This window comes from Phocoena sinus, chromosome 7, assembly GCF_008692025.1.
Source record: "Phocoena sinus isolate mPhoSin1 chromosome 7, mPhoSin1.pri, whole genome shotgun sequence".
NCBI classification, from domain to species: Eukaryota; Metazoa; Chordata; class Mammalia; order Artiodactyla; family Phocoenidae; genus Phocoena; species Phocoena sinus.
In genome coordinates this window covers 61,467,415-61,480,986 of record NC_045769.1, presented here as the reverse complement: position 1 = coordinate 61,480,986, position 13,572 = coordinate 61,467,415, and the positions used below count along the sequence as shown (strand labels likewise).

Sequence of the window (13,572 nt, the reverse complement as noted above, 5' to 3'; positions counted from 1 at the left end):
ACCTTTTCTCTTTCTACCCTCACTATCCCCTTAATGATCTCATTAGTCATATGACTCTAATAACCCATTAAGCTGTTGCCTCCCATGTTTATGCCCTCAACCAAGACCTTTCTCCTAAATTCCAGACTCATACATCCATCTGCTTACTTGACATTTCCAAATGTCGAAATCGACATGTGCAAAACTCCAAAACTGGACTTCTAATCTCTTCCCTAAAATTTGCTCCACTCCAAAGACTTCCCTACCTTAGTTGTTGGTAATTTTATCCTGTCAGTTTCTCAGACCATAAACCTTCAGATCAACCCCAATTCCTTTCTTTCTCTCACGTATCCAGTCTGTCAAGAAATCCCATTGAATCTACCTTTTTTAAAAAATAAATTTATTTATTTATTTATTTTTGGCTGTGTTGGGTCTTTGTTGCTGCACACGGGCTTTCTCTAGTTGTGGTGAGCGGGGGCTACTCTTCGTTGCGGTGCGCGGGCTTCTCATTGTCGTAGCTTCTCGTTGCAGAGCAGGGGCTCTAGGCACGCAGGCTTCAGTAGTTGTGGCACGTGGGCTCAGTAGTTGTAGCTCGCGGACTCTAGAGTGCAGGCTCAGTAGTTGTGGTGCACGGGCTTAGTTGCTCTGCGACATGTGGGATCTTCCCGGGCCAGGGCTCCAACCCGTGTCCCTTGCATTGGCAGGCAGATTCTTAACCACTGTGCCACCAGGGAAGCCCCAAAGCTACCTTTAAGATATACCCAGAATGCATTTTTGACACCCCACTGTCACCACCCTGAGTTGAGTCACTATCATATCTTACCTGGATTACTGCAGTAACCACTTACTGGTCTCCCTGCTTCTACCCTTGCCCTCCTATACTGGATTCTCAACACAGCAGCCAGACTGAACTTTTAAAAGTGTTAAGTCAGATCATGTCATTCTTTTGCTGAAAACCTACTTCACTCAGAGTAAAAGCCAAACTCCTCATAATGTCCTGTAAGGCCCTACTCATAGCACTTAACACTTTCTAACACACTGTATGACTTATTTATTTGTCATGTTGTCTGTTGCCTACCTCCCCACATATATAGACTATAAGTTTGGCAAAGAGAAGGATTTTTGTTTGTTTTTTTCCCTGATGTATCCCAAGTACCTAGAACAATGCCTGGCACATAATAAGCACTCAATAAAGATTTTTTGAATGAATGAATGAAAAGTGGCTAGTTAATAGTGATACAATAAAGTTATTAATAATGAATCTTTGAGTCAAATAACATGTTAAAATACATAAAGCAAGAGCTGTTAAAAATAAAAGGAAAAATGGATAAAACCGCAATCGTAATGGGAAACTAGCATGCCTCTAATTTGTCAATTTAAGTAGACATAATAAGGTTATTGGATTTCAGAATGTTATAATTAGTAAATTTGATTTAATATTAAATTTGATACCTTGGATTAGGTTTTTTTTTACAAATATACACAAAATAGGATAAAAGATGGTAAGTTATGCCACTGAAAACCTCAGTAAGTTCTAGAAAGAAAAATTGTATAAACTGCATCCTCTGATCACAAAGCAATAATGCACAAATTAATGGGGAAAGAGGAGATTTGACCCAAGTATTGTGGAAACACAAAAGGAAACTAAATAGTGAGGTATGTACCATTTACACTGTACTGGCCTTGGAATACATAGTTCTTGTCCTGTGAGTTCACAGTCCTTGGTGGAATCAAACATGTAAATCAATTTTGCCACAGAATAAGAAGGATGCACAGATAGAGGTAAGCATATGATGCAATGGGATCATCCCGTAGAGACCGACACGCCTTCACCTTTACAGAGGAGGAGAAGACTAGGCTGAGTCCTCCAGTGCAAGGAGGGCCTGGTCAGATGAAGGAGTCTAGAAACAGAGAGGCCTCTTGTCCAAAGGCAGAGAGAGGGGTGAGAGCCTGTGCAGCCTTCTGGGATCTCGGCTGGTTTAATATGGCAAGCAAGCAGGGTGAGAGCTAGGGAGTAGCCAGTTGGAGATGCTTCTTTTGGCAGTAAAATGTATAGCATTTGGGGACTACCTGAATGGGACAACTGAAGCATGTGTGTGAAAAGGGGTAAAGATACCAGACTCCTGCTCCCTTAGGGATGGAGGAAATGATAGATGTGCATGTAGATAGTTTTTCAGCTGGGAGAGGAGACAGAAAATTGAAGAAGATCCTCGTCCCCCAATTACTTCTGTTTCTTTCTGTACATTTTTGCAGAGATTAGAGATGAAATGAGGTAGGGGGTTGGGAAATAGGAAGAAAAAATGATAAGGGATAATAGAAGGATTGCCCAGCAGTGTTGAGATCCAAGTGAAATTAGAGGCCGTGTATCTGTAGTGACCCCATTCATTGCCACTGTGTGATTTTCTCCAAATGGGCATCATCCTGTGTGTATAAAAGAGTGAAGGTAGATAGTTGGATTGATTGGAATTTTCCAGATGGATGCACTGGAAGGACCAGGGAGGAAGAGAAAAGGGGAGTGGGGGGTTAGCAAGAGGGGGGTTGAATTAATGCATTCTAGAGTCTAGCCTAGGCTGGAAGTTTCCCAAGGTCATGGACCTTGTCTATTTTGTTTGTTTCTGGGCTCATTATTATTACAATGAATAATCTAGAACATAGAAGTAAAAAGGGAAGAGACTGATAGTTTGGTTGGGGGGGGAAAGGAGTTGTCCTAAGACGAGAATTTCCAGCAAGAGCAAAGAACAGGTATAATGGGAATTAGAAGTGAAGAACTGGAAGATTTGGGGGTAGTAGTCTGGAGTTTCACCACGGAGGTGACTTCTGAACTGGGTTAGATGGTTTTTAGTTTAATTGGAGAAAGAAGCCTAATACCTATAACAATGCAAAACAGTATGATAGTGCTCTGGGAAAAAGAGGAAGGAAAGATAATTTGGGGCTGATCACTTCACAGAATTGGGCCTTGAAGGATGAGTAAGGTGGTCAGCAGAGAGGCGGAGGGATGATGGAGGGGCATTCCTAAGGGGGTAAAGCAGGGCAGCGGTGGGGAAACCATGTGAATACAGGAAAAGTCAAGACCTGTTCAGAGGGTTCTGGAATGGAGGATTTGGCTGGAGCTGAGAGTTTGCGTAGAAGAGTTATGAAGAGGAAGATTAATAATACAGGTTAAGGCCAGGTGATGAGAATGTTGAAGGTCGGCTTAGGGTTTATCTTATAGGCAGCAGAGACTGATGAAGGTTTTTGATAAATAAGTGAAATAACCTGCAGCTGGTGGTGCCCTGGATGTATTGAAGAGGGAAAGCTATCGTATCATTTGGGAAATATTGGTGGAAACAAAGTGATGGGGGCCTGAATTAGTGCCTTGTCTGCAGGATGGAAAGGGAGAGATGGATGCAAGAGAAATGATACAGAGAAGGAGGAATCAGGACCTGGTGGTTAGAAAGGGGACCTGAGGAAGGAGAGGAGCTGTCAGAGCAGAAAAGAGGGAGTTGGCAGAAACAGAGAACCTAGTCAGGAAAAGAGGCTCAGGAGGAAATTTGGGGATGACTCAGTAAGGGTCAGTGAAATTGGCCACTTGGAGGTCATAGAGACTTAGACCAAAATTTTAGCAGTGGAAGGAGAGATGAAAAGTGATGGTGGTGGCTGCAGAGAAGTGTGGAGGTTCTTGGTTCTCTTTTTTTTTTTTGCGGTACGCGGGGCTCTCACTACTGTGGTCCCTCCCGCTGTGGAGCACAGGCTCCGGACGCCAGCGGCCATGGCTCACGGGCCCAGCCGCTCCTGCGGCATGTGGGATCTTCCCGCACCGGGGCACGAACCCGGGTCCCCTGCATCGGCAGGCGGACTCCCAACCACTGCGCCACCAGGGAAGCCCGGTTCTCTTTTTAAACAACAACTTCATCAAGATATAATTCACAGACCATGCAATTCACCTATTTAAAGTTTACAATTCAGTGGTAGGTAGTGTATTCAGAGTTGTGCAACCATCACCACCATCAATTTTATATTTTCATCACCCCTGAAAGAAACCTCTTACCCATTAGTAGTCACTCTCCAATCCCCCTATCCTCACCAGCCCTAGGTAACCACTAATCAGCTTTCTGGCTTTATAGATTTCCTATTCTGGACATTTCAAATACGTGTAATCACATAATGTGTGGTCTTCTATGACTGGCTTCTTTCATTTAGGACTGTGTTTTCAAGATTTATTCATGTTGAAGCATGTATCAGTACTTCATCCCTTTTTTAATTGCCAAATAATATTCTACTGAATGGGATATCACATTTTGTTTATCCATTCACCAATTGTTGGACATTTGGGTTATATCCACTTTTTGACTCTTACAAATAATGCTGCTGTGGACATTTGTGTACAAGTTTTGTGTGGACGTACATTTTGGTTTTGACATAGAGGTCCTGGCTATGTTTAGACGCAGAGGGAAGGAAGGCAACTGGTAAGGAACAAGGACCACGGGAAATTCTGGAGAGCAGGGGGCTTCCTGGAGAGAGAGCAGCCCTGAAAGAGGTGAAAAGGAAGAGAAGGAGGAGAAGGGGGAAAATTCCCCTTGGAAGTGGTGAGAGTATCTCTACTTCTACAACAGGAGTGAAGGACGAGTGGGAATTTCTTTTTCTGTGAATGAAAATATATTTTCTGATTATAAAAGTAATACAAGGAAGGCTGTATAAAGAGAGGCTAAGAGTGTGGGTTGTCAAATCAGGCTCCTTAGGTTCGAATCCTGATGCTGCTGCTTACTAGTTGTGGAACCTTGGGCATGTTAACCTATCCAGGCTTCAGTTTCTTCATTTTTAAAATGGAGTTGAGACAAGTACTTACCTTACTAGGCTATTATGAAGATTAAAGAAATGATACCTGTGCAGCTGTATTAGTTACCTCCTGCTGTGTAACAAATTACCCCAAATGACAAACTCTATGTCACAGTTTCTGAGGGGCAGGAATCTGGGTGTAGCTTAGCTGGGGGGCCTATGGCTTAGGAGGTCTCATGAGGTTGTAGTTGAGCTATTGGTGGGAGCTGTAGTCATCCCAGCACTTGACTGGGGCTGGAGGACCCACTGCCAAGCTCACTCACATGGTTCTTGGCCGGCCTCAGTTCCTTGTGAAGGCCACTTTCTTGCCACCTGTGTCTCTCCATTGCACTGCTCACAACATGGCAGCCTGCTTCTTCCAGACTCGTGATCCAAGGACGGTACCAGAGTGCCCACTGTGGCAGAAGCCGCAGTCTTTTATAACCTAATTTCAGAAGTAACATCCCATCCCCCTGCTCCCACAGACCAGTACAGTGTAGCGGACCAGGGTGTGGATGCCAAGAGGCTGGGTCATTGGCGACCACCTTGGCTACCACACAGTTCTTAATAATAAGCCCTTAATAACTACAGTTGGCCCTTGAACCATACGGATTTGACCTGCATGGGTCCACTTATACATGGATTTTTTTTTTGATAGTAAATACTACAATGCTACATGGTCCACAGATACTGAAGGCTGACTATTTATTTGCAGATGTTCTCCTGCGAGGAGGGTCAGCACCCTTAACCCCCGGGTTGTTCAGTGGTCAACTGTATTCATAGTGGAAATATTAAGATATTATAAAAGTGGGGCTTCCCTGGTGGCTCAGTGGTTAAGAACCCCCCTGCCAATGCAGGGGACACAGGTTCGAGCCCTGGTCCAGGAAGATCCCACAGGCCACGAAGCAACTAAGCTTGTAAGCCACAACTACTGAAGCCCACATGCCACAACTACTGAAGCCCACGTGCCTAGAGCCCATGCTCCACAACAAGAGAAGCCACTGCAATGAGAAGCCCACAGACTGTAACGAAGAGCAGCCCTCACTTGCCGCAACTAGAGAAAGCCCGCATGCAGCAACGAAGACCCAACGCAGCCAAAAATAAAAACAAATAAATAAATTTATGTTTTTTAAAAAGATATTATAAAAATGTATATAGAAGAGGGAATTCCCTGGTGGTCCAGTGGTTAGGACGTGGCGTTTACACTGCCGTGGCCTGGGTTCAATCCCTGGTCAGGGAACTAAGATCCCCCAAGCTGAGTGGTGCCACCAAAACAAAAACAAACAAAAAAAAAGTATAAAGAAGAAAGTAAAAGTCACTCACAGTCCACCATTTAGGTAGAATTGGCATTTCTAAAATGACTTTTTCCCTAAGGAGGGCTACTAGTAATAGGACCATGATTTCTAAAAATTCCTTCCACATCTCCGAGAGAAAGCTTATTAATTACTGAAATATTAACTTAGGAAAATGAACATTTGGGATCCTTTTATCTCTCACATTTGGAGTCTGCACATCACACTTGTTTATCCTTCTATTCAGCATTGTGATAATTCTGAATTTGGGGCATCACATACCCTGTCTCTGTCATCAGTAAGATTGTGATTTTCCTATAAGATCAAATAGAAATAGGTCACAGATGAAAAGAACACCCTCACCGGACTCCCTGCCAACTGGCTGGTCCAGCTGAAAACCAGCCCCTCTAAGAATTGATGTTACAAAAACAGCTCCTCTGTTGTCTTCTGTCATTTCTCCCCTACTTTATGCTCCATGAATAGCAGCTGTTCAGGGTATTGCCGAGTGAGCACAGGGGTGCTGCAATCAGAAATGTGAGTGAGCGACACAGCAGGAGAAGGCTGGGGCCGAGGGAGGTGTGTTCTGGTGATACAGTGAGTAAGTGGGAGACATGACAAACAGCCAGACAGCAGTACGATGGCCCACTGGGAAGCATATGAAAGATTATCAATTACCTCGATTAAAAAAAAGAAAGCCCCCAGAAGTCTCTTTCACCAGTAGAGAAAAATCACAGCTGCTGAGGAGAGTCTTGTCAAGTCTCTTAGGTGGATTGGTGCTTTGTGCTAGCTTCTTTTATAAAAGTCAGATTAATTTTCTAATACTGTTTTCTACTTTAATGTTATTGCTTTAATCATTAGACTATCACCAATTCCTTCAGGCAATAGGAAGCGATTGAAGATTTAATGAGATTCATATTGCTTGTCCTTAAATGTTGATGACTTCCTTCATGCATATTAATCATTCCTGACCTTGATCTTAAATTCCTTCCCAGCACAGATTCTCATCAAGCATACCTACTAGATCCCTCAGTGTTCACCAGGCACCTGGTTTGTTTCCAACAGTACATTAACTCTAATGTTCAGTGTACATCAGATTTTTCAGTACCCTTGTCTGATTTGTCTTCTAGTTCTTACTATGATTATAAATCTGGAAAATTTAGGGGGAGAAAAATCAGCAACCCTGAAGAGGGGATTTAGCCTAGTTTAAAAGACTGTTCTGTTCAGCAGACCTTGAACATGCCTTAATTGGTTGTCTAGGTCAGTATGTCCAACTGGCAACTCTCAGACCCCATCCAGGCCACAGAGTGTTTCTGGGTGGCTGAAGTGTGTGTGCTCCGGCTGGCGATCAGCAGGACTCGGCCTTTGTCCCCTGCTTTGGCGGCCCCAGCCTTTAGTTCAGGCCTACCCCCTCCTGCCACAGGGGCCTGGGAAACCCTGGCTGACCACCTGGTCTCCTCATGCCCAGCATCCGTGCATCTGCATCCCCACCCTTGCCCCAATTATCTCCTCAGCCACCTTGGCAGATTTTCTAACCAACAGTCCTTGCCCGAACCAGGACGCAGGAAAGGAGTCGTTGGAGTGTGTGAGAGGAGAGAGGAGAGGGCTGAGGAGTCGGGGGCGGGGGGGGGGGAGATGAAAGTGAGAGCGAAGGGGTGTGGGGGAAAGAGGGAGAAAGGATCACATCAGTTGAAGAGAAAATAAATATGTAAGACCTTGAGGGTGAGGGAGTCTGTATACAAGGAGACAGAACGAGTAGGAAGAACTAGGTAAAGAGGTGAAAGAGCTTGCGTACGGTGATGCTGAGATGAGGACCAAAAGAGGTAAATTTGCGTGTGAAAGAGGCCACCTGTGAGAGAATGGGAAGAGAAAATGGAGAGAGCAAAACAGCTCTGCTCCATAGAACCTGACCAGGCGCATCACTGGGAAACACGGTCTAACAAAGCATTTTTTCAGATTTGTGAATATGTTTTTGTTTTTTGTTTGTTTGTTTGTTTTGCGGTACGCGGGCCTCTCACTATTGTGGCCTCTCCCGTTGCGGAGCACAGGCTCCGGACGCGCAGGCTCAGTGGCCATGGCTCACGGGCCCAGCCGCTCCGCGGCATGTGGGATCTTCCCGGACTGGGGCACGAACCCGTGTCCCCTGCATTGGCAGGCGGACTCTCAACCACTGTGCCACCAGGGAAGCCCGTGAATATGTTTATAACAAAAAAGTATTGTTATAGAAAAGTTAAACCGCAAACAGACCCTTAGAAGATTACATTACATTAAGGTTATTTTAGGATGTCCCAAATGCTTGCTGGCGTGTTGATTGTCTTAAATGTGGCTCATCCCAACCAAGAAGTTGGACAGTATCAATTTTGATGATGTTAAGTGCGTACCATTTTTAAAAAACAAATAAATGGAGTGCTTTTTACATACAAATGGAAGTTTTTCATCTTCTTAAGTAATCATCTGTTGATATCATTTAACTGAATAAGTAGGAAGATATCCATTTTGTGAAGTAGGTTTCTCATATGTAATGATCAAAATCTTTCTCTTTTAAAGATAACTTTTAAAATATAGTCATAAATTTTCATACCTTTTAACTCAATTATTTAATTCCACTTCAACAAGTCTATATTCAGAAAATAACTAGAGATGCTGGCAAAGATTTCATTTTAAGGATGTCTATTATAGTATTAATCATATTAGCGAAGAACTGGAAACTCCCTAAATGTCTAATAAAATAGAGGAATGATTAAATTATGATACATCTGTAAGATGAGAGAGTCTATTATATAGTCACTAAACTACTTCTAATTCATCTCCACACTACACTCAGGTGGCCTTTTAAGTAGCACATTGGATCATTTCACTTCCTCTTAAACCTTTCCTTGGCTTCCCATTGCACTCACCATGAAAATCCTGACCTCCAAGGCTTTGTCTTATCACCCCAACTCTCCAGTCCCTCCATTTCTGTCTACTGGCCTGCTTTTCAGGTACTCTCATTCCCTAAGCCCTTTCCTCCCCAGGACCTTTGCACATGAACTTCTCTTCCCCAGCTGTTGTCTGGTTAAGTCCTGCTTGTTCTTGAGGTCTTAGCTTCATCAAAGGGATTTCCTGACCCTCTTTACCACCCCTGTACTCCACCCCCCAGTATACTCACTCATTGTGACCTAGGCTTCTCTTTCATAATACATACCACATTTTAAAATCATATGTTCATTTGTGTGGTTGTTCTTTTAATGCCCAGGTCCCCTCTGAACTTTGTCATTTTGTTCTCCTTTCTGAGAGAGATCCTCAAGTTTATTCTCTGCCCCTTCTTTTGAAGTTTTCCTTTCTGTTGTCATATTTTTAATCTCCCAGAGTCTGTTTTGTTCCCTTAAAGTTTTGTTTAAAAATAGTATTCTGTTCTTGTTTCATGGTTGCAACATGGTTTCTTGAGTATATTATTAATATACTCACCATGGTTTCTTGAGTACATTATTAATAATTTTCTAGAAATTTTCTTCTCTATATATTGTTTCCTCAGAGGTTTTTGTTTTTGTTTTTTGGTATTTATATTTTATATAAGAGACTTTCTCAGACATCTGGAAATCCATGGTTGCTTGCTTCTGTATAAGAATGGGGGATTTAGGGGCTTCCCTGGTGGCGCAATGGTTGAGAGTCTGCCTGCCGATGCAGGGGACATGGGTTCGTGCCCCAGTCTGGGAAGATCCCACATGCCGCGGAGTGGCTGGGCCTGTGAGCCATGGCCGCTGAGCCTGCGCATCCGGAGCCTGTTCTCTGCAACGGGAGAGGCCACAACAGTGAGAGGCCCACGTACCGCAAAAAAAAAAAAAAAAAAAAGAATGGGGGATTTAAAAATCTGAGTGGGCTTGTGAAAGACTGAGAAACTGTCAGAGACTGTAGAAGACTAAAAAGACTTAACAACTAATTACATTGTGGAATCCTGGATTTGGAGGCTGGCCCAGAAAAAAGGACATTAGTAGAAAAAATGGTGAAATTCGAATAAGATCCATACTTCAGTTCATATTAATCTACTAATACTACTTTCCCGTTTTGGATAGTAAAACTCTGGTTATGTACAATGTTAACGTTAGGGTAAGCTGATTGAAGGATGTGTAGGAACTTTTTGTACCGCTGTTTCCCTTTGTACTATTTTCAAAATAAAAACAAGATAAACTGAGTGGAAGCTCTGAGCAAGGAATGGGGACAAGCTGCTGTGGGTCAGCTCAGCCATGGGGTGACCTGATGGGGCCATTGAATGAGAAAGTGAGAGAGATGATAAGCAAGGAGGAACAGGTTCAAAGCAGCATGGCATAAAGATCGCCCAGGCTTCAGGGAGGAGAATGATTTGGAGGAGGACTTTAGAAACTGAGAGAACAGTAGGGTAGCATTTGTAACCATTTGGGGCAAAAAATGACAGTGGCTTGGACCAGGGTCGTGGGCGTGGAGAGAAGTGGATGGTTTTAGGAGCTGTTGGTGGGGTAGACTCACAGAATGGTTGTTGCTTGGATTTGGGGATGGGGATGATGGAAAAGGATGAGTGGTCAGGGACCCCCTGATTCCCAGGTTCTGGTTTAGGCAGTTGAGTGGATTATGGTACCATTCATAGCGAACACTGGAGGGAGGACAAGGTTTGGAAGAGAATATGATCAATTTAACATGGAGAGTGTTAAGTGTGAAGTGCCCAGAGAGAGCCAAATGGAGATTTCCGGTAAGCGGAGGAGATGAACAGGTCGGGAGAGTTTGGGGAAGGGATCTGGGCTAGAGATGCAGATTTGGAAGTCATGAACATGTGGTGGCTATGTGACGGAACATATGTAAGCTCCCTAGGGGAAGGTAGTAGCTTGAGAAGAAGAGGAGTAAGGACAGAACCCTAAGAAAAACTGATATATAAGGAGTAATCAGGGAAGGGAAGCCTACAAAAGAGGCTGAGGAGTAGCTAGAAAAGTAGGAAGCCTTTATGGGTAATTACCTTTTAGTTAATACTTTAAAGTATCATCAGATTCTGAGGTAAGTTTCCAGATTCAGTATGGTTGACTTCTCTCCTCAGCACCAACCCTGCCTTTCCAAATACCTTCCAGATACCCTCACATAGAGTCCTGCTGCTACTTGACATTCAGTAAATCCAAACTAAGTCGTCCCCAGACCAGAACCAATTTATCCTCTATTCTTTCCCCTTTCTGTTAATGACACCACTGTCATCAGAGTCATCTTTGACTCCTTTCTGCTAATCTGTATGTGTTTAACCAATTATCAGGTTATGTAAATTATACCTCTGCAGTCTCTGGTGTCCATCCCCTTTCTTACATTCCCTAAATTACCAGAGGTTTAATCCCTCGTTACTTTTCATCTGTCCTCTTGTAATAGCCGCTTAACTGTGCAGTATCCTGATTCTCCATTGCAATCCATTCTACCCTTTTAACTTCCCTAAAAAGTAATTTTTTAAAAATTTTATTGAAGTATACTTGACTTACAATGTTGTGTTAATTTCTGCTGTATAGCAAAGTGGCTCAGTTTTATATATATATTCCTTTTCATATATATATTCTTTTTCATATAAGAGTAATTTCTGATATTGGCATTAACCTACTTAAAAACTTTAATAATTTGCTTAATTAAATCTAAACTGAGCTCTTTAAACCTTTCAGAATATAGTCTTATTTTACTCTTCCAAATAAGCGTACTCAATACTTTAGCAAAAACAAAACCACTCGACACTTCATATACTCCGGCCTTTCATAACTCTACACTTCTGTTCATGCTTTACCCTCAGCCTATTATGCTGTTCCTTTGCCCTTCATTTTTGTCAAAAGCCTCTCTGTATATCAAGGGCTACGTCAAGCACCACCTTCTCTATAGAGCCTCTCTTGGTCTTCCCTAATAATTGCCATCTTGCCTGTCTGCCTCCCTTCCTTCCTTTCTTCCACCAATATTGGAACCCTACCAGTTAGGGAAGTTGCAGGAAACTGAAGTCATTCTGGCTATTTCAAGCAGAAGTGCCTTTAACATGGAAACTGGGTGTCCATAATTGTTGGGAGGTTAAAGAAACAGCCTGTTGGCGGAGCGTGCGGGAACAACTTCCAGAACAGCTCCTCCTTTCCTCCAGAACCAGCCCACCAGGTGAGTTAAGCTGCCACCACCTCTAACTGCTTCTGAATACTCACGAAGCTGATGTGGGATGCTAGGATGCTGCTCAGAAAACCCTTACATTTCCCCATCGTGCTCACCAGCAGAAGAAAGAATAGCAGAAGCAGCAAGAATGAGGCCGCCATCACACTCCCCACTTCAGATCTCCCATGAATGTTTCTAACTGGTAAGGTGAAATTCAGATGTAGAACCTTGATGTTGGGGAGTCTGGGACACATAGTTCTCAGCTATTGAGTCTCCACAGTACAGAAGACAACTGAGGAGGAGGTTGGAATGCATGCTGAGACGATCATTTTTTCCACAGACACTTAGTGTGAGCCATGGGCTGTTATATTTGTAATAGTTTTCACACTAACCTTGTCACACCAGTGGATTATCAAGTCTGCTAGGATAGGAGTATGAATAATTCCTCTACCCCCTCCCAGTAAATACACAAGTTTCTATAGAGGGTAAGAACTAAATAACTATTTGCTATATGAGTGAAACTGAGTCATCTTGCCAAGACTAGCATCATTACTTGGATATAAGGGAAAACCTTTTAATATTAACCCAAGACAAGACAAGGGAGTAATTAAAAGGAAGTCTAAAAAACTCCAGAGGAAATTTCAGTTTGTTTATGTACAAAACAGAAGTTTAATTGAGATTCTAGCTACAAATTGCTTCTTTTTTCTAACACTGAAGAGAAGAGAGCCTGTAGATGGTTCTAATGTCATTGAATAAGAAATGTCCTGTGGGGGAGGTGCAATTGCCATTGATGTTTGAAATGAGAAAACTCAGGGTAGTAGATGGAATTGAGTCCTGTAAACTTGTGTCTGCTTATTAAGAACAGAAATAGATGACTTACTGTGATGATTAAAAGAAAAAGAAAAGAAGTAAAACAAAGTTACTAGAAAATAGATGCCTCTGGAAAATAAGGAGGACTTTCATGTCACGGATAACCAAGGTGATCAACTTGACTTCGTGGCTATGGACAGATTTATGAGGATGTAAGGACTCTAATAATAAATTGCAGTCAGGGTTTGAAGGATAACTTATTAAGATACAACAAATAAGATAAATTGTATTAGAAATCTTTTCTTTATCTGAGATAAGAGGCTCACTTAAGAGATACTTCCATAAGTAGTGCAGAGGTAGGACCGTAAAACTAAATAAGGAGTGGTAACTTCAGCTCTGGGTATAACACCATGTGACCTTAGGCAGGTCCCTTAGTTGGCAGCCTGTGGCTTCAGCTGCCATTCCTTTGCTGATTGATCTCTCTGTCTATTCATTCCCCAAAGCTCACTGTCCTCTAGGCTATCCCAGTGGTTCTAACTGTATTGTGCATTTAGAATCACAAGAGTCTTTAATGTCTTCCCACAGTTCTTTAAACTCC

General features: G+C 42.8%; 1 protein-coding gene and 1 non-coding gene across 3 annotated transcripts in view; both read left to right on the top strand.

The window, feature by feature from the left end:
• METAP1D (methionyl aminopeptidase type 1D, mitochondrial) overlaps nt 1-13,572 on the top strand; it is a 79,616-nt gene that overhangs the window by 10,976 nt on the left and 55,068 nt on the right. The window contains exon 2 of one of the 2 annotated variants that reach the window (XM_032637700.1): nt 12,160-12,366. The exons of the other annotated variant lie outside the window; for it this stretch is intronic. Within the exon in view, the coding sequence (XP_032493591.1) occupies nt 12,354-12,366 (13 nt within the window). The 5' untranslated portion in view covers nt 12,160-12,353. The remainder of the gene's footprint in view (nt 1-12,159; nt 12,367-13,572) is intronic. 2 annotated transcript variants of the gene reach the window in all.
• On the top strand, nt 5,942-6,013 carry TRNAV-UAC. The gene has a single exon. It is a non-coding gene; the product is annotated as a tRNA-Val (tRNA).